Source organism: Astatotilapia calliptera, chromosome 10 (assembly GCF_964374335.1).
Source record: "Astatotilapia calliptera chromosome 10, fAstCal68.1, whole genome shotgun sequence".
NCBI classification, from domain to species: Eukaryota; Metazoa; Chordata; class Actinopteri; order Cichliformes; family Cichlidae; genus Astatotilapia; species Astatotilapia calliptera.
The window spans coordinates 21,119,049-21,144,063 of NC_137431.1; the positions used below are offsets into that span (position 1 = coordinate 21,119,049).

Below are 25,015 nucleotides of genomic sequence, written 5' to 3' on the forward strand. Positions count from 1 at the left end.
TCAAGCTGAGCTTTTTGGTCACCATAAAGGTGTTTTGATGAGTGCATTGTCGATCTGAATGAAAAAGTACAGAATTTCAGCCTGCTTCCAACAAACCCTGCTGCCAGATTTAAGACACTTCCGCGCTGGTTTCACTTTCAGTCCTGGTACCTGTCCATCTTTGATGTACTTTTATATTATGCATATAGGTTTTATATACATATATATCCCTGAAAGCAGCCTTTATCAATAGTTCTGAATAATTATGCTAAACTTAGTGAGGACTCTTTGTCTTTTGTTACCCTTTCAGGAGCTGTGTTCGTGTCTCAGCAGACGGCACACACCGTGCTGCATCGTAAGCGCAGATATAACACTGCTTTTGAAGAACTTAAACAAGGTAACCTGGAGCGGGAATGTGTGGAAGAAATTTGCAGCATGGAGGAGGCCAGAGAGGTGTTTGAGGATGATGAGAAAACTGTAGGTCTCTCTCTCTCTCTCTCTCTCTCACACACACACACACACACACACACACACACACACACACACACACACACACAATCCTATGCCTTTACCAGTATTAAGATCTTGACTGTTTATATCTCCAAAAGTGGGCAGTTACAGTGGTCTAGTGATCAGAGCTTGATGGATGGTTGGTGAACTTCCCATTTAATTTGATCTTCCTTTTGCAGATGGAGTTCTGGGCAGGCTATATCGGTAAGACGAACAAAGTACAAGTTCTCATGTTTGCTGAGAATTTATAGCACACAGTCTTCTCTAAACCTGTGGTGTGATCTGTCGTGTGTAGATGGCGACCAGTGTAAGCCACCCCCCTGTCAGAATGGAGGTGTGTGTAAAGATGGGATCAACAGTTATCTTTGCTTGTGCCAACCAAACTTCAGTGGCAAGAACTGTGAGATCGGTGAGTGTGGATCTGAATAACTCGGCTGAAACAACGTTTGAGCTAAGACCATAAAGTTTTGTCAGCGAAAGCTAATTCTGTTTTCCTGACTTTTTCCAGAAGTGAACAAGCAGTGTGTGGTGAACAATGGCGAATGTTCTCATTTCTGTGTAATGAAGGCTAATCAAGCTGTGTGCAGGTGCGCAACTGGTTACATACTTGGGCCAAACAAGAAGAGCTGTGAGCCAATAGGTAAAACCACACACAGCATTTAGTGCAGTGGTAAGAGCGTTTTGTTTTGTTTTTTTCTGAACGAGTCTGACTTCATTCTGACTTCAACTACAATACAGTTTCTAAGGTTTTACATATGAAGACATAATAAAAAAAAAAACCTTATCTTTATCAGGTTTTAATATTTGCTAAATACAGTTAGAAAAAAAAAGACTGAACAACTATGGCTTGTTTAGAAGCCTCTAAAGAGCATGGCAGTAAAGCATGGCATTGGCTATGATTTGGGCTTGTTTTGAAGCAGATCATCTGAGTCCCTTGTAGTCACTGGGTCAACCATGAACTCCTCTGTATACCAAAGTGTTTAAAGCCAAGTGTGAGGCCATATGTGTCCAGAAGAATGATCCTGAGCAGAGCAGCAAATCTACAACAGAATGGCTGAAAAAGAAAAGAATCAAGGCATCGCTATGGCCCAGTCAAAGTCCAGAACTCAACCTGATTAAAATGCTGTGGTGTGACAGTAAGAGAGCTGTGCATAAACAAATGCCTGCAAACCTCAATGAAATGAAGCAACGTTGTAAAGAAGAGTACTGAGATACTGATAAAGCCACAAAGAAAAACCATTAATTTAAGATATTGCTGCTAATGGTGGTCTGGAAGCTACTGTATCACGGTATATAGTTTATTTTATATTGCGTCTGCATTTCGGCTTAGTTTTTGTTACATACGTAATGACTTGGAATAATATTTCATTTGTTGTTGTTTATCCATGGTTGTATTTACCTCATTTAAAAACCAAGTACAGATTAGTTAGCTTTTTACAATGTCCTGATGCATGAAACCTTAGAAAGGACGAACCGTGTAGTTTCCTTTTTACCATGAATACATGTAAATTTTATATTCCACAGAGAGGCAACAATCATAAAGGAAATAAACTTTCATGTAAATATTCATGATGATTGTTCAAAATGCAATTGTTCCTCCTCATACTTCTCCTGAAGTTGTCTTCCTAACACGTCTCCAGTGGAAGTGGTGGGGTGCAAAATTTATAGTTCTCATTTTTACGCTCGTTCATGCTTCTGCAGCCGGACTAAGTAAATCATATGAACGGGAAAAAATTCTTCTTTTCTTTTATCACAAAAAACATTCAGGGAACTTAACAGTAATCACATTCATCTATGATACACTGCTTAAACATAATATAACTGGACTTTGCTAAAGATGAAGTGTTCAAAGGGAACAGAAAGGAAAGAGGTTTTTTTCTTTTCTTTTTTTTCTTTCTATTTTTGGGTCAGCAATCTGCACATGTGAGAAAAAATCTGAAGAACTATACTTCCAACCCCATAAAAGATGACAATGTAAAATTTAAACAAATCTAGGAGGCAGAAATGTAATATTTCCCCTATTATTTCACTTTTATTTCTCCAGAGCCATTCAGCTGTGGTCGTGTGAATCTGTCCTCCAGCTCTCTCACCAGGTCCATTCTCGAACCAAGATCGTCAAACTTCTCCTACAACGATACCCGAAACGATTACTTCTATGATGAAGATATATCAGAGTATGATTATCTGAACCATCCCATGACCGACTCAAACCCAAGCAATGACTCTCTGGACTCTGAGGCTGTGATTGGCCGTCGACATGTGAGAAGTGTCACCGATACACCAAAAACAAAGACAGAGATGTCGTCCTGGGGGTATGCCACACTCCCCAATGTCACAGCTCAAGAGAAAACTGACCAAAGAATTGTGGGAGGAGATACGGCCATTCCTGGAGAGATACCTTGGCAGGTACTGTGATATAGGCTGGAGAGGGAAGAGCTGGGGATGCAGTGAAGGCCAATATGTGAAGAACTGGAACCAAAAATCCCAGCAGGGCAAGAACATTTGCACGAGTTTTAGATGTAGCTGTAAAGTAAGACGTAAGCTGTAATCCTCGAATAGTCAGCAACTTTTAAATCTGTGCAATAGTTTAAATAGAAAGACTTTTGAATAGACTTTGACATTTAAACTTGCACTTGAGCGCCAGGTTTAATAAAGATGTATTAGAGGTGTAAGTCTAGTGTTTGAAGCCTGTCCCATGCAGAGAGAACGTGCTGCTTTTGAGTGTTTTTTGTTTTCAGTTGCTCAAAAAATGTGCAAGAAATGGTAGGTTCTTTAAAACTGCTCTTCTGTTGCAAGTTTTCTTTGCCTTTCTTTCTGTGTTTGAAGGTGGCCCTGATGTCCCGCCCAGACAGCGTGCAGAGAGCGCGGCCCTTCTGTGGAGGATCCCTGCTCGCTGACTTATGGGTCATCACTGCTGCCCATTGTCTGTGGAACAACGATGGCACAGAACGTAAATTCTTCATCAGAGTTGGTAAGAAGAACAAAGGCTACTTGCATTCTTTAACATTAAATCTTTCACTTGAACTAAAGTACAGATAATACTGTTTTGTCCTAAAGTATTAGGGATCAGGCAAATCCTTTTTCGTTTCAGCTTCATGGCTTTTTAACAAATTATGTTTCAATTATGTTTCTTTAATGTTTTTTTTTCACAAGTTGTCCAGTACTTTAGACTTTGCTTCCTTGTGCAGAAATTTACATTGTCTTAGAAAATCTTTATCTTAATCTATGCTTCCAGGTGAACATGATGTGAACAAAGATGAGGGTCCAGAGCGAGACCATGAGGTGGTCGAAAGGCATCCCCACCACAAGTATGATTTCAAGACCTCACCATATAACCATGACATTGCGCTCCTAAAGCTTGGCAGTCCAGTGGACTTGTCCAACAAGCGGCGTCCCATTTGCCTGGGCCCCAAAGAATTCATACAGAACATTGTGAGAGAATCCACGGTCTCCCTTGTGAGTGGATGGGGCCGGATAAGGTTTCAAGGCCCCGAGGCCACCAAGCTCCAGAAGCTGGAAGTCCCCTATGTGGACCGCACCAAATGTAAACAGAGCAGCCGAGACCATATCACCCGATTTATGTTCTGTGCAGGCTTTGAAAGTGAACAGAAGGACTCGTGCCAGGGGGACAGCGGTGGGCCGCATGCCACCAATTACAAAGGAACTTGGTTCCTGACAGGCATCATCAGCTGGGGAGAGGAGTGTGCCAAAGACGGGAAGTATGGCATCTATACCCGGGTCTCACACTACTACAAATGGATCAGTAACGTAACACAGATCAATATAAACGATTAACAGGATTCATGAATCAGCTGTAAAAATAAACAAGTAGCATGTGTTGAGTTTAGCCCCCGAGGAAGTGAATGAAGTGAGAAATCCCCCGTGTTCTTTTTCAGTACCTCAATAAAACATATCAACTTATCTGAGTGTTTGAGTATCATATGATGATGACAAACATGATTTAAGCAAATTTGCATCAACAGGAAGCTCTATATGAATACCCCATTTTATCAATGAAATGAAGTGGTAGTGAATTTTTCTTGGCCATTATCCTGCTCTAAGACGCACCATAAAACTAACAAGAGGACTATGGACGTATCGTTCAAGCAAAGGCTATACAAAAGGGACAAATCACATCAGTCAAGCTGAAACAAGTCCAGTGTTTATATTTTCAGAAAATAATTCTATACATAATTAGTATTATTTAAAAAAATACAGTGCAAATAAGCAAAAGCAGCAAACACCAAGTTAAAGCACTGCCACGAAAAACGCTAAAGCCTAACTGAACTAATCCATTAATAACTTCTGATGTTACAGTGCAGCCAGCGCTGGGTGGATTTCAAATCAATTTAAAGTGATGAAATGTTATTTAGTATTGCGTATCAGTGAACATGCTTCATTTGGATGGTCAAGCGCTCACTGTCAAACGATTCAATGCTCCCACTGTGGGTGCTGAATACCGTGAAAATTAATCTTTACTTAGTGTACAAGCTAATGTTGGATTTACTGCTACTACAAGGATTTGATTCAAATATTCTTGCAATAAATTCATTTCTTCACTTGATAGCAGAGTATGAGCGTCTATCTGTCCAAAGCAGTACCACCATTCAGACTAAAACACTGACTAAAATGGTGTTTAACGTCTACAGTTTCTATTTTTAATGTTTATATGGTCACAGTCTGCTGCAGATGTCTAAATAAGCTGCCAGCAACTCAGATAATTACACTACATCAGTCAGAGATGAGCTCTCAGCTCATTTCCAGTTGAGTGGCAGTGTTTTTGTGAGCACTCTGCACACTTCACACACTTTTCTGGGCAGCTGTAAAACAAGGCAGTTCAAAATGCATTTCCATATTCTCAATGAACCCCCTCAAATTTCATATTCACAAATATGCTCAGGTGACAACTCCACATTATTCTTTTTAAAGGCAGTACCACTGAGCATCGTTTCTCATTGCAGGTGGAAATAAAGCTGCAGTCATATGTAGGGTGTAAGATACCCGTGCACAGCAGCAAGCAATCAATCAATATGGTAAAGCTTGACAGTGATAAGGGTTTTAGCTCTAAAAGACTAGATGATGGAAAAGCTACTGAATCAAATGAATAAAAAAAGCATAGCAGAGAATATAACTTTCATTAAAAACTATATTATTACCATAAATAACAGCAACCTAGTCCTAGTGTATAGACTCTTCATAAAAGAGTGAATCACACTGCAACTGAAACTTTCACCAATGCTTTTTTTCAATAAAATACAGGAAATATTTAAACTTGTCATACCAGGAGAGGATCTGTTCGTATCAGTGTTCCTGGACTCCAAAGCACACAGTAGCAAGGATGTAGGATTTAGACCTAATTTAATCTGGTTGTTCAAAGTGCACTGACAGAGGTTTCTTGTTCTTTTAATTGTGATCAGAGATTACAGGAGAAGGACTTTGAGGTCGAGGCCTTTGGTGTCCTGTTATGACCCGGGGCAACATTTTGTGTATTGCATTTGGTCTTCCACAGTTTGGGGTGTCACCACAAGATGATGAATTGATTCACTTTGTCATATACTGTGTCAATAATAACGACTACAAATGTTCTAGTTTTCTAAATTTTTGGCAGATTGTTTATAAAAACTTCAAACTCCCAAACTAACTTTCAACAATGTTTTTATGTCTCTGCCTTTCCTGCTATGACACGTCACTAAAGGGACCGATTATTCTCATTTCCAGCTCCATATGTTTTATTCTTGGAATCTACTTAAGCAGCTTGGTATGATTCAAAGTTCAGAATAATCATTTATCTCATACTAATTACACTAATAGTGCAGTTTCCTGTCCCATCCCTTTAAGCTAGCTCGTTTCTCATTTGCACATCATAAACATCATACCCATTCTCACTGATGTCATTAAGAGCTGAGAGTAAAAGGAGCTGTATGAAACCAAGCATTTGGAGCTATTTGAAGCCTTATCTTTTAGCTTACAGGGATTACTCTGGCCATGCTTAATATGAGTAGCACTGCTGTAACAGGTAATTATTTAAGGAGAGAGAAAAGTAAAGCATAATCGGTCCCTTTTAATTAAGCTAAGTGTAAACAAGGGTATGCAGTAATTTTTTCCCACACTATGAGCACTGAGTGTCAAATTGTCTAGAGCTAGTATGAAAGCTGAAACCTGGAAAACTAAAATGCCATATTTTCATTTTTTTTCTTATTTTGTTTTCTTTTTTTATCACATAAACAAAACTGACAGACATTCAGTGTTCACTTTGGCTGCTAAGAGGCGGCGACGACGTAACCAGGGCATTTCTGCATGACAGTTAGCTTAGCTGTTTGGCACAAGAACAGTAATGATATGTTGGTAGACATGATGTTTCATAAGAAAATAGAAATTATACAGCTTGATGTCTAGAACAAAAGTCCACTCTGAACATATAAATAAAAGCCCCTGTTTAAAGTCTTCAGTCCAAAATAATCTGATGTACTGCTGCCGGAGAAGGCAGAGCAAAGGATGGCTTGTATGTGCTTTCCACTGTTAAAGTCTTCTGAGGTTCTTTCTGCAGGTCACAGTCTTCAGAGGTGAAACTCTCACAGCAGTTTGAGGAGTAAAGTCTGTGGCTGATGTTGTGCTTCATTCTGATTGACAAGCAGATTCAGATGCCCATTTTTTCAGGAAGTTGATGGAATATATAAGTCTGTGTGTGTCTCTACACATGGAAGGATATTCAGGCAAAGTATGAGGAACAAACAGGCACACTTCTTCATTCATCCTCTGTCCTGATTGGCTCTCAGCACGTCTCTCCCAGAATCCTATGCAAGTCCTCGGGTAGGACGCGGCCTTCTTCGCCACGACTTATATTCTTCACTATCCTGCAGTTACACACATCGCAGGAAATCTTTTTAAACATCTCAACATTTGAAAATGGTTGAATGCAAGATTTCTGAAGAATGTCGCCTGTCTTACCACATTCCTGATGAATCCTCATGCAGCAGCTGGATGACATCACCACAGTTAAAGATGATGTCATCAGAGCTGGCCATGGTGCTCTCTACCATCACTCTGTACCTGCCCGCCACCTGGAACAGAGTAAAAACAATTAAAACTGAGGGAACAGTGTATAAAACCCTTTGCCACGTGAATGAATAGACAAGACAAATACATATTTACTCATTTAGGAACTCATAAACCACCACAGGCGCAAAGAGCATCATCGCACAAAGTATCAGTGTACAATAGATGATACGTCAGTCACAGTGTCCTTCATAGTCATATTGGATGGGGGAAAAATATCAAGAAGGCAGGTCTTATCTAATATCAGTCTCCAGTAGGAGGTAATGAAAAGAGGAAGATGAGGAAGACGAGGAAGGAACTGCCAGAAAAGAAAGCTGGAGGATCTTTTTAAAAAACAAAGACATAAGACTTATAGCTCTTATGCTAATGATATTTTGAATTCTGGTGTAAGAAAATGTCAGGCTGGATGCCACCACTCATTTGAGGGAGGTCTACTAGGTTCAGGTAGGACCTTCCACCTGCTGTAGCTGCACAGCTTAATGTTCATAGTTTTCCCTTAAAGAGGCGGTAGGCTTCATGCAAACACAAAGAAACAAACAAAAAATAACAGCTAGAATTTTAAAAGCTTTAGTAAGTCCCTCCCATCAGGCAAGCATATTTAGACTGCTTCAATGTTCTCTGCATAACCACATCTCAGTTTCTGTGTGAACTCTGTGCATATCTCATGTGACAGTAACAAAATCTCACCAGTGGGGCAGGCTGATCCTCATCCTCCTCCTCTGAGTCTGATAAAGTGGAGAGGTCTGTAGCACCCCAGTCCTCCAGGCCCTCACAGATTGCCACTGAGTGAGCATTCACAGGCCAACCTACAGATGAAAGACAGCTAAAAGAAGTGAAGTGAAACTGCAGAATTTTTCTGTTTCTTTGTTTTGTAAATGAGAAAATTGAACAGTTAAGTGTTAGTAATGAAATACTCATGGTAAAAAAGAAAGGTCAGTAAGGTCATTTCCAATCTGAAGTCCATCATTCTACACTAAGAAAGGTCATCCACAAGTGGAAAACATGCAATACAGATGCTAAACTTCCCAGTGGACATCCTAGAAAATGTTCACTAAAGTGAGACCATGCAATGCTGAGAGAAGCTGCAGAATACCCATGTTAAATGTTAAAGTTCATGACAGAGCAATTAGAAAAAGGGGAAAACCTCTTATCTCTAAAAAGATGGTAGGGCATGATAAAAAATCAAATACAGCATATCAGCACAAACACCTCAAATTGCAGTTTCAGGGTTAAGGTTACAATTAGGTTATGGTTAGGTTTAGGGTTAAATATTCATTTCTTATGGTTCAGGTAAGTGGCTAGGGACAGCTCCTGTCGATTTGATGTCCTCGCTAAGGTGTAAAAACAAGTGTGTGTGTTTGTATTCCATTTGTCCAACTCACTGCGTCGAGGTGAATGAACCACAGGATCAGAATGGGCGGGGCTAGTGTGTAGCGACTCCTCCCCTCTGGGAATGTGGGAGTGGCTTGTTGTAGAGGAGCTGTGAGGAACAGGGAGACACGCTGAGCAGCCTCCCACCGGCACGCTGCCCCACGACACACACATCTCTGATGCACTAAACCACATCACAATGGGAACAAGACCAACGAGCACAACAAACAAAACAACAACGACATCCACGGTGTCACAAAACGAGCTGTTACCTCAAACACAGTCTGTAAATTAACACAACATTCCACTCAGGTTACAGTCACATATATTTCAGCGCCTGATTTCAAAGGATGTTCGAGGTTATCACATGAAAATCATTTATATCATAGATCGCTGCAATATATGGAAATATTATTTCTACAATATTCTACGCAAACACGCATAACAGGCCCTGATTAAAGGGCATTTGCAAATAATTTCCACGTGTGCTTCAACCTGCTTTATGTAGTAGACGGGTGAAGCTTGTCCCATTTAATACAATAACTAGAAAGAACATTAACACAGTACAATAATAATTGTCCGAATGTTTTAAGCCTTCCCATCTACTAAATAAAGCAAACACTGCAATTACTTACAAATACTGTGAGGCCTACACAATTGTGAGATCCACATATCATTCAAAGAGTATTTCATCATCCATACTGTATATTAGTAAGAATCCAAAAGTGCTTCAAGACAATGTCTGATCGGGGTTTTACCATGCTCAAATTCTTAAAAGAAATCGCTGGTATCATTTAATGTATGTCAACAACTCCCATGATAAGACCAACACTAACAATGGGTCGTGGGCCTCTTTGAGTTTTGTGTTAAAACATTTTAGTCTGAATTTCTGTTTGGGTTTTTTTTTTTATCATTCTAGTGCTTAAAGTTTGTTGTACTTTTTAAAACTCTTTAATCCTCATTCCTGTGGTACGATGACTTTTAGTTTTTTGAATTTACAGAATATTCTGCGTACGACTTTTCACCCTCAGTCTGGATCCAGGTAAGGAAATCCTGGATGCAATCAAAGAACTGTAGCTAGGGTCCCTTCCTCAGTTCAGAGATGATTTTTCCCTTTTCAGGTAAATGTCCTGCTTGACTGCCGGATCAAACCAGCGTTCCTCCCTGTCCAGGACGTGTACATTCTTATCACTAAAACAAGGGCCAAAGAGATCTGTAGGTGTAAATAGAGTTTTTTCCAGAGGATGCAGCTCTTCTGCTTAATCAGTTTTCCCCGATGTATAACTGAGAGCGATCCTCCTGGCACTTAACAGTGTACACTATATTACTCTGTTTTTACCGGGGGATAGGATCCTTGGTGTGAACCAATTTTGGGTGTAAAGTCTTCTGAGCTTGAAAGCCACAGAGACGTGTTTTGGAAAAAATGCATCAACTGAGACCAAAGAAATCACTCTGATGTGTTATGAAGTGCTTCTCTGACTGAAAACGCAGCAGTACTCACTTTTGTCATTCATGTTGTTCAGTCAAACTCTTCCTCTCTCTGTGTTTAGCATTTGTCTTTTGGGTACTTCCCCGTGGTGATGCTGAGCTTGCTTCATAAGGACCCGGTTTGCTTTATGGTTCTTCCTGTTTTTCTCTGGTACCTTTTGTTTCTCTTTTCAACTTGTGAATTTTGAAATCAGCCATTAAAGCTTGTGTGTAAATTAGTTTTGCATCCTACATTTTGGCCCTCAAATCTACCATCTCATCTGTCTCTGTCAATACCTTCTAACACCCTTTAAAATCTCCTGGTTCCCTATTAAAGATTTCTATAAATGCTCACAAATATGGATTTTAATTTTACATCAAATGTTTAATAATTCTTTATAGCTGTGCAAGTTATTTATTTATTTATTTTTTGAATTATAAATAATGCAACTGTTGTAACCTAGTGCCAGTGATTACAGCACTGCAACAGTATGTGTCATTGATATGTTTAAAAATGTTTCATGAACAGTGGAGGTCCAAGCAAAACCCGGCTGAGACTACAAATAACAACATTAGTTTTGATCTCTTTGTAGAAGCTGCTGACAAAGAGAAAATATACCAGTGTTGATAAATTTCCCATAAACTCAATCTCCATGATCTTGCATATTGTGACACACACAAGGCTCAGCCATTACTTGACCTTACAACATGCTAGCATGCCACCTGTAAACATAAAACTGTTACCTCCAGAACAACTCCACAAACACACACCCACAAACTCCAACACACTGCAAAGCTCCATCACTGACAATACGTTGAATAGCTTGCGATCATCAAAGCAACAAGTGCAAGATATTAAAAAGAAAACCGCTCTAAAAGTAGTCTAACTTACAGTTACCTCCTATCCTATCACTTTAATGGTCACCACGGGATCAAGAATGTATCTGACAGAGTCACTTAAAAGAATGTGTTTAAAAGAACGTAATGCACAGCCTCCCTGTTACAGTCAGTAGGACTTTAAAGCATCTAATCAGGGACTGTTGCAGTGAGGTGAATATGCACGAATATGAAGAGGAATCAAAGCCCGGCAGCACAGAAAGAAACTGTAGCAGGCCTAAATTAAGTGAATGGCACTGTCCATGGTGCTGAAAACCAGCAGTTTTAAATATCAGAGCTGAAGACAATGTTGTGCCATCTGCAGGATTTGGCAGTTAAAATCTCAAGGGTAATGACAAAGATGCTGATACATTCACATATGGAGCTACTGCGCACATGCACACTGACTCAGTAACATCAATAAACTGTAAAAAGATTATTATGAGAATTATGATTGTGGCGATGGCGGATATCCTGACTTGTAGGCGGGTGTTATGTGATCGGGAAGTCATTCCAGAAATTGGATTTAAGGGTCAAAACACAATCTTTTTCTTCACAGAATTTATCAAGCTTTAAAAGAATAGAATCGAGTCATCAGACTTGGGCTGACCTGTTCTCACCACACATGAAACATCATAACAAGCTTCTCTGATGCTATATGGGGATGAGGGAATTTTGACATTCTATCCACTGAGTTACTCATACAACCCAGATTCAAAAAAAGTTGGGACACCGTGTAAAATGTACACAATGATTTTCAAATCTTTGTCTCCTGAGCACACAGAGCTTTCTCCAGATTTTGAATCATTTGATGATATAATGTCCTGTAGAGGATGAGATATTCAGTCTTCACAATTCACAAAGGTTGAGGAACATTATTGTGAAATTTGTTTCACAATTTGCAGACAGAGTTTTATGCAGATTGGTGAACCTCTGCCCATCTTTACACGTGAGAAACTCTACCTCTCTAAAGTCCAGCTTTATAGAGACGAGTTGCCATCATGAATGTTAAAATGAGCAAATATTTTTCATGGACCAGTAAAATGCCTCAGCTTGTACCTTTGATATGTTTGCATTTTACACAGCGTCCCAACTTTTGAAAAAAGCTATTGAAAAAAACTGAATCTTTTTGGTTTGTGTGACCTGAATAAAAACATTTCATGATTCTTATGTAAATGTTTTTGCACATCCCTACATCATGTGAGGTCATGCAGAGAGAATCACCTGTCAGAGAGAGGGTTGTCTGAAAGCAGAAGAGAAGCTTCATCTAAGAAGATGAGATGACATAGAGGAATGAGTTAGATGTAGAAGGAATAAAAATCCATAAACAACAGATTAAAGGAAATTACACTGCTAGGAAGGAGCCTAAGGTTTCAACAAAAACCACAAAGCACTAAAAAAAAAAAAACCATGACTGAACACGAGTCATATAAATGAAATCAGGCTTTTAAAAAAGGAAAAAGAAAAGGTCACAAAGCAACATCAACATTAATTGAAACCTTGTAGTTTTTGCTGGTTGTTGAGAATTTTTCGAATCTCCATCAGCCAGGCAACTTTGACCTCCACCGTGGGAGCCTAATAGAGACACAGAGTGAAAATAACACACTACTAAGACACTGAAAAGTCTTTTCAGTTACACTTAAAATAGAAAAAAAGAGCATCACATACCTGAACTATGTACACCACTTCTCTGCTGCTATACCAGATTTCAAATTTTTTCACATCTCCTTTCACATTTTCCGTGATTCCCACTGCACTCATCTACAGACAGAGAGAAAAACCGTAAATTGGAAACAAAGTGTTTGAGTCGCCTGATAATGTGAGAGAGTTTTTCGTGTTATTACTCTGAGGCACGATTTGAAGCTGTAGAAGGGCGTCCTGTCGTGGTTGTCCTCGTCTCTGCGCTTGCAGAAGAGCAGGGCGTGCTCATAGAGGAAGAGGTGCCTCTGCATGGGTTTGAATCTGGCCAGCTCTTTCATTCGCACCGCTGCCCTTTTATGGCTGATCCACACGCTAAAGCTGCCTTGCATCACGACACGACCCAGATGGCTGAGATCACCCTGTGTCATGGAGACAGACAGATGGATACACTCAAGACTCAAATCTGCAGCTTGCCAGCAAAGTAATATACTGAAGGTTTTTCCACACGCACAATCTATTCTCATCGCAACCAGTAAGAAAGATTTTGTGCTTTGCTTTAATAAGATTAAGTGTGATGAAAGGTCATAAATCTGCGAACCAGTAATGTGATTGTGTGTCTGCTGTTTTATTTGTTGATTTGACTGGCTGGTACCTGATATCCGGTGATGGCTATTTGATGCATGGAGTCATTGACAGACTTCAACAGCTCCAGCATGGAGTCCAGAGCCTCCTGGAGTTCACAGCGGTATCGCTCCTCTGTGCAGTGCTTTAAAAGCTCCTGAACAAGGACAGGCACACAGCATGACATGTCAGTGGATCTTACGTTATCTAATCTGGTCTGCCTTGATGTCTGTCCACTTAAATGGCTTTATGCACATGTAAATCATTGTCAGCCTGTCTGTGACTCTGCAAATTGAATAAATGGATCCAACCTGTTGCTGTCGATTAGTCTCTGTGCCTTTTAAAATTGTGCGTGTCCACAAAAGTCATTTTTATTTGTCTGCATCTCTGTTTCTGTTGAAATAACCTTGTCTCTCTGTGCCAGCGTGATTTTGTCCATGCGTCAATTCAGACAAAAGCAATTACTGTATGGACGGCTCGTCCACATGAGATATTAGTGCTATTAAAAAAAAGCACAGCAAAAATAATAATTACCGCTAATAGAAAGAAAAAAAACAGAGGTCAGGACAAGAACCGCAGGCTCACAGAGCTCAGTCTTCTATCAATACTCCCTCTTGCAGCTCAAAGTTCAACGCACAGACATTTTCAATTATGAAACATGTTTGTTTTCCTGACCTACTTTGCTGTAGCCAATAACATTAGAAGCACTTTTTTTCTGGTGATGAGTTGATACACTTTGCGCTGTATGAGGGTGCTGTTAAATTTTATGGCCTGGATGATGAATGTCTGAGAAGATTTTGGTACATGACTTACCAAGTAATACACAATAACATAGTGGATGAAAGCAAATATTAACATTTTCACCACCAGAGTATTTATTTGAGCTTCTGAGGGACTCATGAATCAGTAATCATTCAAGATCTCCCTGAATATTTTTGTTCTATGAATACAGATGCACACTGTAAATCATGAGAAAGTTAGGATTTTTTAACACAATTGCATGTTGTAAAAACATTGATTGCTCTAATATTTTGTGACTGGCAGGGGTCGTGCTAAGTTGACGGTAAAAACCCCCAGAAAATAGTGAAAATAGTGAAAGATCATGTATTGCATGTACTGTTCATTTGTAATACAATATCTGATTTTAAGCTTTAGTAGCTATGTTAGTAGCATACTGATCTTTATTAGGTATATGAAAGTTTTTTGTTATCAGCAGTTGTAATTAGAGCTGACCTATACAGAGACCGATATTTGATGAACATCAGTATTATAAAAATCTGCTATTATGATATTTCTCCAGACACACGACACACAAAGTGCGAACAGATTTCTCTGATATTTGTCATATGTATTGATTTACTCATAACACGGTATAAGTGTGTTCCGGTGTCTCGTTTTTATAAATGTCAATAGCAATAAATCAGCAAATAGCTAATATCGAAAATATCGGATACGTCAGTCGGGCTATTAATGAAATTATAAGTCAAAATTTACATTTCTTTATTATACATTGAAAACAGACTAAGAATTATTCATTTCAGTGAGTGACCTGCATTACTAATAAATTTTTATAGCTCAAATGTAGAAAACCTTGAGCAGCAGCTGGTACTTGGTGAGGCGTTGGACTGGTTTCAAGAGGTAAGAGTCCAGACCTAACTTGTGATCAAGCTTCTTCTGGCACTCCTGCAGAAAGAAAGAACAGGACACAGAGACAGAGAGATCAAAATTAGTGCTGTCAGCGTTAATCTCGTTAAAATGACGTTAACTCCATAACCGCATTAACGCGGATCACCCCGTGCGAGGGGCTGCACAGTGCTAGCGCGTTAACGAGCTAACCGCGCTGACGCTATGCAGCCCTCGCACGGGGCTAGCCGCGTTAACGTCATTTTAATGAGATTAACGCTACAGCACAAAATCCATTCTGAACAAAAACTGTGCCATAACTACAAAGTGAAAGTGAGTGCATCGTGTTAAACGTGTGCAACTACCTGAAAGAACAGCGAATCAGCACACTGTCTCCAGAGCAACTCGGAGCGAGGCTTGTTTTGGCAGTAACGCTCGTACACCTGGAACTTTTCCTTCTGCTCACACACAAATGTACATTTAAACATATTATGTTATATCACACGTAAAGTCCTCGTGTTTTTCATCACATCTTCCCTCACCCTTTTCAGAAAGCAAGCCCCCACGCTCTCTGGTGTCTCCAGGCAACTCTGCAGATCTTGGAGGAAGATCCTGCAAGGAGAAACCAAGAGGAACATAAAAGGAAATTGGATCAGCATGAAAAGACAGAAAGGGACAGGAACAGCTTGTGAGCTCTGTGTGTTTGTGTGTGCGGCTTGCCTGCTGTGGAACTGGTAAATCTCTGGCATGTTGCCGAACAGAACGTCCTTCTGGCTGCGCAAAGCTACAGGAAGAAGATTAGCCACAGAGGGGTCCTCCATTTCTGCCCTGTAACCCTGATAATTGCAGGGGCGAGAGGTAGTCAAGGGAGAGGAGAGATGGTAATGCAAGCCAAAGAAAAGGAGAAAGTTTTAATTAAAAAAGTCAAGAAATACAAAATGACAAAACAAGTCTGGAAACCCTGTCATCTGATGACCACTCCGTGGATACTCTAGCTAAGACTTGTTCTTCTGTGCCCTGGTTAATGTTGACGTTGATGAAGACAAACTAGAAAAGCTAACAAACAACTAAATCATAACCAGGTAATAGCCAGTGGTTTCAAGATTGCCCAAGATTTCAAGATATTCCCTCCTCATGCTGTCAGTGTTACCCAGACTAAAAATTAAATCTAGAAAGCCCCTGTACCTAAAATACTCCCCATTACTATTCTGTATACAGATATGTATATCTATAAAAATTATGAAATATCCAACAAACCAAACAATACCATCAAATGATCTAAACTAACTCACCAGAAGGACGGAGAGCAGTTCATCCACATAGATCCTCTCTGTAGCTATCAGTTCCTTCATAATATGGCTAAAAAGAGTGAACGTAAACATAAACAGACAAAAAAAACAATGTAAAACTACTGTGTAAGCTCTGACACTCGCACAGGAAGAAGCTGAAAGGCTCCTAAACGGATCACACACATACACCTAAAACAACTAGCAACATTAGAGTCACAATTAACATTTAAGACTGTACCGTGTGACCTGCTCTGGGTTGTCCTCTGCCTCTGAATCAGTTTCAGGGTTGGGTCCATATAGACAGCTGCGGTTGCCTTGGTAATCATGCATCACCTCGATCTGACGAAACACATACATATCACGTCAGCTTAAACTTTCCGTGGGAAAGTGAGTAAAAATACGCGTTTTAAACACGTGATAAACAGAGAGTCTGCAGATCTGTTGCCAAAGTTGCCCTTTCTCATAGAGCACACAGCAGTGAGACACACTCCTTCTACTGGAAATATTATTCTGGTGCATGCTGGGAGATTAAAAATTGTTTAATGTCGCATGCCCATTGGGTAATGTCTACTAAGTTCAAGTTTTCTCCTGCAGTGAAAGAGAAAACACACACACACACACGTATATGTGTACATATATATAGACACACACCTTGGGTTGGCTGTTGTTCCTTCTTGCAGCCCTCTTGCCGGGAAGCAGATCAAAGGAGAACTTGGAGTTCAAAACATTAAAGTCTACACCTGTGGAGGATATCGCACATATAAGAAAGAACAAAAAGGAAATGCTGGCAAAAGAGCAACAGCTCAAGACCTTTAGAGCGCAGTCAAGAACAAAGCTTGGTTAAACTGTTGAATGCAAGAGGGACATGGAGGTAGGATAGGGAGATAACTGTGCCCAAGAACATCCTACTCAACAACAGACATGAACCTCTTCAATGCTCAAAATATCTCCTGTGCTTTATCATACTTTCTACTGCAAAACAGGAAGAAACCCCATTAGGATTGAATTGTTGAGTATGTGTTAAGAAGAATGCAATGGAAGATGTTATACCATGTTTGGGGGAGAAAAGGGGTGACTTGCAACGCTGGAAAGTCTGGTCCGGTTCTGGCCGAGGGGCCACCAGCTGTATGGGTCGGACCTGCACGTCCGCCAGCTTCCTCAGACACTGCTCCCTGTTTCTGATCATGCACTGCATTGAGTTCAGCTTCTCTGTCACCATGGAAATCTGGGACTGGACAGACACAGAGCTACTATAGTAAACAACAGTGGTGTCAAATATATGTGTGTTTGTGTCAGCGGTTTCAGGTTACCTGTAGCTGCGGGGTGAGTATGGCTTGAAATTCAAAGCTGAGAGTATCCTGGCTGTTTTTCATGGCTGATGGCGCCCTCTCCTGGTGGCAGCTGAGGTACTGCAATGCTTCCTGAGCTCCTTCTCTGGTTTGGAACTTGTCCACCATCTGGCTGGCCAGTAGATAGGCGCCCTCGTCGCACCAGCGAAGGGCCTGCTCACAAAAGACTGCTAAATACAAGACCGATTCCATGGCAACACTTTGTGCTACAAGAAAGGTGAACGATTGCTAACAGAGCAAATATTTGCTTCAGTCAACAACTGACTTGCAGATGAGAGACTTTTCTTTGTCAAATGTTTCTCTAGGACAGAAGAGCCTAGAGATTTATAGATTTATAGACAACTATAAATAGAGGCATATTTGTGATTTGGGGCTGTATAAATAAAAATGACCTGATTTTCATTAATGGCAAGAGGAAGATTCACAAGTAGATCATTCAATCAAAAATGCACAATCATCAGTGCATTCATTTTGCTGTTTTCATTTAAGTTTGTATGCACACATCTTTGCATTTCTGCACATGTGAGAGAGTGGCCTGTGAACATTTTTACCTCCTCAAGGCAGCCCAGCAGGTCTCGTGTTCGAGTGAGCGAGGCCCTCTTGGTGCGTATGGCGATGGTGATGACATCACAGTAATGTCGCAGCTCATTGCAGCGCTGGATGATGAGCGCCAGGGCGTAGTGGTGGTTTGCAGCCAACTGGTGACCGTGTAGAATCAACACCTGGGCACGAGCCATCTCCTCCTGATTCAAGCAGAGACAGAGGTTTGAGGTTTTAATGACGAAAAGGTCAGACAAGAACGAACCTGAACAACATGCAAACTCCATCAGTACAAATTATAAGAAAAGCCTGCCAAAAGCCATAAATGTGTTATGTTGGCTTTGTTATGTTTTGGTGAGTTTTGTTGTGCATCTAGTTTCTCCTTCCTCCTGTGTTCCCCTGTCTTTGTCAGACTTGGTGTTAGTTTTCATGTCTTAATGTTAATTATTTAGTTTTTAGCTTATTCCTGTTTAACTCTAAAGCAGCGGTCCCCAACCCCCGGGCCTTGGACCGGTACCGGTCCGTGAGTCGTTTGGTACCGGGCCGCGAGAGTTGAGGTTCAGGTGTGAAATGTATAGTTTTCAGGGTTTTTATCGGTTTTCAGCGTTATTTTGTTATCGTTTTTATCGTTTACTCGGTTTTCCTGGGTCTTTTCACGTGTGTTATGAATAAATTTTCTTTTTTTCGGTACCGGTACTAGTTTTATTTTGTTGTATTTATCCGCGACACCTTAAAGGCCGGTCGATGAAAATATTGTCGGGCATAAACCGGTCCGTGGAGCAAAAAAGGTTGGGGACCGCTGCTCTAAAGGTTATCTCCATCATATAATCGTCTCCCCAACCCTCATAGTTTCTAATTGCTGTGGACTGTTTCCACCTGTGTCTCATCATTCTCACCTATATATAGTTATGCTTTTCCCTCCTGTCCTTTTCAAACCATCTATGGCACTCCTGTCTTTCTAAATCTCATTTTTTCATGGTGGACTTTGTCTAGTTTTGAACAGAAATATAAAAGGATTGCATTTTCTTGATTTGTTTGTCTCTGGGTCCTGCATACGGGTCCTCTCTACACCACGCTATGTGTGGAAGAGTAATTAAAATCCCACTTTGACCCGCTCTGTGTGCGGAGGTCTCTTGCTACTAGTTTTCTGCTAGCAGAATGCCTTTGCAAGTGCTTGGAGAGATATGACGTCATATTTGCTGGAGTTCATAGCTGTTTTTTGGCCAGAACACAAATTGCACTTTACCAACACAACATTGAGAGTTCTCATGATGGTTTGAAGAAAGTGCATATAGCTGAAGTTTAGAAGAATCTGTGGGATGCTAGGTTGTGCACCAAAGTGAATTGGTTTTGATAGCCAGTGGCCAGAATAGACTTCATGGGTATATAACCCAGTTACAGATATCACTGAAATGACTCGGCCTGCTGATCTCCCTGCCTCAAGCTTCCTATGTGTCCACATGGAAGGGAAGGTAGATTTGTCTGGTATTGTGTGTTTGCTTGTGTGGGTGATTGCTGCTGCTCTCGCTGCCTGCAGGCATTCAATATATGAGCATTGAAGGGCAGGAGGAATGCTCTCTTTGCCTTTGGGTTTTCCACATATTCTCCTTCAGCAGATTACTGCTGAAGGAGAATAAATCCTATTTTGGATAAACAGATATACATTTTGGCCCACTTGCTAAATTTCTTCAAGTCACATGTGAGATGTTAATTGTGTGTGTGCATGTGTGTCACCTGAGCACGTTTGTCCAGTGTATCCAGGTCTTTAAGTAACTGTTCTGTCTGAACCACTGTGTTCCCCAAAGAGGCAATCTCCTTCTCCTGGGCAGAGAGCCGCTCCAGGACCTCCTCCATCTACACACACGATACCAAATACAAAACAGTGTGACTCTGATCATGAACTACTACGACTTGTGAAAAGACATCGGCACCACTTATCACACCTGCTGGAAACTACTTTCATAGTGTAGCAGCTGGAGGTACTGCTGCAGCTTCAGGTGGTGTTTCTCAAAGAAGCCATCGAATGCCTCCTCCATGTCTCCGAGCTGTGCCAGGAGCCTAAAACACACAGGCCGCATGACACAACTGTCTACTAAAAGAACGATTTAATAACATTAGAAAAGGGTATTAAACTGAGAGTGTGTCTTTCATACTCAAGCCGAGCTTCACTTATCCTCTGATGGTTTACCTCTTAACAGTGTCCATGTCTGCTTGTATTTCCCTCTCCTCCTCTGCATCTCTTTTAGAAGCTTTGACAGTTTCCAGGTTTGACAGCAGGAGGCGTCCTTCTTTCAGCACATTCCTGATATCATCCTAGATCAGTACAAAATTGATGCAAAAAAAAAAAAGAGAGAGAGAATGATTAAGTACAGAAAGTGACAGATACAGTGTGGGTGAGCAGAGAGAGGCAGGAAATGATTGGGAGCAAAACACCACCTTCATCTGTCGGTATCGGTGTGTGTGGGAGTGCAGCAAGAATTCGATGGCGTTAGCCTCATCAGGAAGTTCGGTGTCTGACAGCTCTGATCCGAAGCTCTGGAGCAGCTGGGCAATCTCTTTAACTGTCACTGCAAACGTCTCGATGGACTGCAGGATTACACATTTTCACCCAAACCAAAAAAAGAAGAAGAAAAAAAACACAGAAATAAATTATTTGTATTTCAGTTTTTTGATGGTTCTCAAAATTAGGCATATAAATATGTGGAAAAACTAAGTACACCTAATGATTCAGGAGCTTGTTGAACAACCTTTAGCAGCAATAACTTGAAGTTTTTTATACGACTTTATCAACTCCCACATTTTGGTCCACTCTTTGAGGTTTGCAGGAATTTGTTTTTGCACAGCTCTCTTAAGGTTTCTCTGAGCATTGCAATGTCCGATCTTGGGGTGAATTTGCTAAGACTCATCTCCTTGGAAGAGTGTAGCATAGTGTTTACAACCACTTACATGCTCCTTTTATAAGAGTTGGTTACACTTGCCAATTATCAATTAATCAAGTGCATTTGTTTAGTGGTACGGGAATTGTAGTTAACCTTTTAACTCCAAAGGAAGCACTAAAAGTGTACTTAGTTTGTAACATGACTGTATATGAAAACTTTCTGTTTCACATGAGTATATAATACAAAAGAATTAAACATAAAGTAAAAGATCAAAAATGAAGGCTTAGAATATTTATAAAGACACATTTTTACATTCCCAGAACAAGCTATCATGGCCTGTTAAATTTAGCAGCATAGACAGTTGTCCTGGATACTAACAGAATTAGCATGACAGAAAACATGCCTAGATAAAGTGGATTATCTAGTATCTGAAGTGCGTACTGTTCGGAGGACGACCCAGTCGCTTTGGCAGAACTGCACTTTTGCAGTGAAGTCTGTTGTCAAGTGATTTTCATCAATGTAGCGCAGCAGGTCGCCAACAGAACGCAGCATCACCACCTAGAAAACACAAACGCGAGGCAACCGGCTGTTACCTGACCAGTGTTGCACTGCAGTTGGCATTTTAAAAGGTGACAAAATTAAATATACATGCACAGGAGTGCTCTAGTTTTTAACCCCTTCTCTCACCGGCATCTTTAACAGAAAGTCATCCTGACTGAAGCGAAAGCCCAGGTCGGTGCTCGATGATGGACTCGGCGCAGAGCTTAACAAACTGCTGGGGTTGAGCACCAGGATCAAATGTAGATTGCCTGGAAATGAGGTCTGAAAGAAGAAACGATATCATTCCCTCAATTTATCAGTCATTCAAAGAAATGATTGGTATGTTAAATGTTTGTGAAATAAAGGTAAGCATTATTTAGCACAAGCGATATTTTTCCCATGTTGTTCATGCTGCTGTGGTTATGTGTCCTGCTAAGGGGGCTCACCCCACAGATTGACAACACCAGAATTAAAGAAAAAACTTGCTGCAACATGTCCAAATGCAATATCTAATATGCGAAAAGGCCCTCTTCATGTACAAGCACAGCAGTCAATTTCTGGTAGCTACTTGAGTTGGGCCAATGTAATTAATTACTACTAGGTGGACTAATTGGTTTCTAATGAAGTCTAAAACAGTCTTATTCAGAAATGTGAACAAACTCTAATTCATGGGACAGAAAAAACAACAGCCTAACAATGTGGTAACTGTGGACTGCAGTGTGAGAGGGTTGAAAAAAGTCAGACGAGTCATTCAGAGTCACTGACAGCTGGGTGTTGTTTGTCATGGAGTCTAGCAAAGCTCAACACAGCCTCAGCATCCCTCTGTGTCAATCTGGGGAGTCTTTCAGCCTCTGCAGCACTTCAGAAGGTCTGACGGTCAGCTTCTCTGGCTCACTCTGCTCTATGGTCACTCTTCTCTCTTTTTCACATCACCTGTCCACATCTCTCCTCTCACACCACAGACTGTAAACAGTATCCGCTTTACAAACTCAAAGAATGCCACACCTTCTGTTGCCACTGAAGTATTACTTTTTCCACATGCTGCAAGGTTAGTCATCAAGCATGTTTACTCTTTCTTCATAAGCCTGCCAGTGTTTCCATTTATCCAGTTTCCCTCTCCTGTGTGCAGGCTCAGATAACATGAGGCTGAGGAGTTAATAAAAATGGAGAAGACTTCTATATATAATGTAAGTCTCTTTCAAATCTGAGAAACCTGGAGGGAAGCTTATCTGTGTCTCATGATGCATTATTTTCACTTGCTCATCTACTGATGTGTGCAGTGTAATCTAATACACAAGCAGAACCTCAAGGATGCCTCATTAGGTGTTTTTTTTTTTTTTAAAGCGCATTAAAAGCCATCAAGTCTGTTATCAACTATAGCTGTGGAGCTTTTTTTGGACACCAAATACCCAGACTGATACTCTGCGCACACTACAAATGTCCCAGGTAAATAATCACCCAACTGCACACAGTCCCTCTTGATATTTACTAAAACAGCAGCCATGATGGAGGTAACTTGATAGCTGCAGACTTGTAGGCACATCTGCACCAAACAACTGCACAGAGATTTGTGTGAGTGCTTTAAATACACAGGTTTCAAAATGTGTTACATAAAGCTGCACAACTTGATCCCTCTGTGTGTGCAGACTGCAGAGCCAGAGCTGATACAGCCTCTTGTTGTTCTGCACCTGCAACTACAGCCCAAACATTTGTCATTGGCCTGTCCTGGTCCCCGACACAGGCTCTTTAACACTGAACTGCCGTCCAACCGCGACCCCTTTTCTTAGGCGTGTTAAATATGTAATGCGGTGCGAACACATCCCAGCCTCTGTGTCGCAGCACCTAGCAGCCTTAAGAAAAGCTCGTCTATATCTCCGCTGCAGCATCCTCATTCTCGCCACCCCGTTTAAAGCCTCCCACCTCCCGGCGGATCTTACCGCGGCCCGGCGCAGACGGGGGAACCCCCGTAGCGGGTTGGACTCGGCCATGGCTTTTTAGCGCTTCCTTGTTCTGCCCTGTCCTCACTGGTACCCGGAAAGTCCGCAGCGGGACGTGGTGTCGGGGACGAGCAGCCGCAGAGATGGCACGGTAACCTCCACTGCAGTGTCCGGATAGGCAGAGCGGCGCGCACCTCAGCAGATGCACTTCTGCTCTGGACCAGGATGGTGGGGTGTGCTTCACCTGACGTCAAAGCAAAAGGAAGTTGGCCGCTTTACACTTACACAAGTCTACATTATCATCATTATTCCTGTGACCAGACGAAATTAGAATTAAATCACTCGACTTACTGTTCGGAGACTGACAAACTCTGCACAATAATATTATATTTGTATTATAATTTATTAACTTTAAATCTCACATCGCTAACACTGATCGTAAGTCATAAGATACCGGAAGATTATCTATGAAACAGGTGTACAAAAAATAAATAAAAAAATAAATAACATTGAAAGCTGTATGGAAATATGCCACTGGTCTCGCTAGATGGCGCTTGAAACTCAGGATAGGATGAGTCACCTGCGGACCACCTTTTGGCATCAGAAGCACGTGAACATGAGGAAGCAGAGGCATTAGTGAAATCTAGGGGCAGCACAGCTGAAGATAGAGGTGTCACTTTAAGAGGCGTATAACACTGAATTAATGAATGCATGTATGATATTTATTTATTGACATAGTATGAGGGAGGAAAGATTAATTTAATGACAAGTAAAGATGGAAAAATATCCAAATATCGATAGTATTGTTAGGCATCAGTATCTTTGTTTCTATCTTCAAAGTCCAGTATTTATCCTACTGTCCAGTAGGATATATATATATATATATATATATATATATATATATATATATATATATATATATATATATATATATATATATATATATATATATATATATATATATATATATATATATCCTACTGTCCAGTAGGATATATATATATATATATATATATATATATATATATATATATATATATATATATATATATATATATATATATATATATATATATATATATATATATATATATATATATATAATGTCTTAAAAAAATGTTATCTGACTAGTCTTTCTCATGCCACAGCCAACAGGTTAGTCAGTACTTTGGTATTTTTTTATTTACCTATTTATTTAGATATTTGTTTATATATTATTGTATTTGCAGCAAAGGTGTCCGTAAATAAAATCAGCAGAAATCATTTGGCATACAATGAAACTGGCCTTGTGGGGTCCCCGAGGGTGCCGAGCCCCTGGGCAGTTGTTGCTTTGCTTC

At 40.5% G+C, this 25,015-nt stretch overlaps 2 protein-coding genes across 5 annotated transcripts in view; one reads left to right on the plus strand and one right to left on the minus strand.

The window, feature by feature from the left end:
- f9b (coagulation factor IXb) overlaps positions 1 to 5,053 on the plus strand; it is a 20,883-nt gene extending 15,830 nt beyond the window's left edge. For both annotated transcript variants that reach the window (XM_026181431.2, XM_026181430.2), the window contains exons 2-8: positions 290 to 456; positions 669 to 693; positions 785 to 898; positions 998 to 1,129; positions 2,534 to 2,895; positions 3,316 to 3,460; positions 3,725 to 5,053. In XM_026181431.2, coding sequence (XP_026037216.1) covers positions 290 to 456; positions 669 to 693; positions 785 to 898; positions 998 to 1,129; positions 2,534 to 2,895; positions 3,316 to 3,460; positions 3,725 to 4,284 — 1,505 coding nt within the window. In that variant the 3' untranslated portion in view covers positions 4,285 to 5,053. The remainder of the gene's footprint in view (positions 1 to 289; positions 457 to 668; positions 694 to 784; positions 899 to 997; positions 1,130 to 2,533; positions 2,896 to 3,315; positions 3,461 to 3,724) is intronic.
- Positions 4,630 to 24,360, minus strand: mcf2b (MCF.2 cell line derived transforming sequence b). Of its 3 annotated transcripts, none has more exons than XM_026181428.2 (26): positions 23,679 to 24,360; positions 21,889 to 22,023; positions 21,643 to 21,759; positions 20,759 to 20,908; positions 20,511 to 20,635; positions 20,266 to 20,380; positions 20,057 to 20,176; positions 18,334 to 18,525; positions 17,744 to 17,935; positions 17,484 to 17,664; positions 17,085 to 17,173; positions 16,672 to 16,772; positions 16,437 to 16,503; positions 15,865 to 15,980; positions 15,687 to 15,756; positions 15,510 to 15,602; positions 15,112 to 15,204; positions 13,553 to 13,678; positions 13,104 to 13,319; positions 12,928 to 13,020; positions 12,759 to 12,834; positions 12,484 to 12,526; positions 8,928 to 9,025; positions 8,233 to 8,351; positions 7,438 to 7,550; positions 4,630 to 7,343 (listed from the first exon to the last, which is right to left on the minus strand). In XM_026181428.2, the coding sequence occupies exons 1-26, from the start codon at positions 23,727 to 23,729 to the stop codon at positions 7,262 to 7,264; spliced, it is 2,973 nt and encodes a 990-aa protein (XP_026037213.2). In that variant the 5' UTR covers positions 23,730 to 24,360; the 3' UTR covers positions 4,630 to 7,261. The 3 variants fall into 3 exon arrangements, with proteins under 3 accessions (XP_026037213.2, XP_080163320.1, XP_080163321.1); XM_080307194.1 differs by having other exon boundaries at positions 8,928 to 9,100; XM_080307195.1 differs by lacking the exons at positions 21,643 to 21,759; positions 21,889 to 22,023; positions 23,679 to 24,360 and having other exon boundaries at positions 8,928 to 9,100; positions 20,759 to 21,234.
- Positions 24,361 to 25,015: the final 655 nt, after the last annotated feature.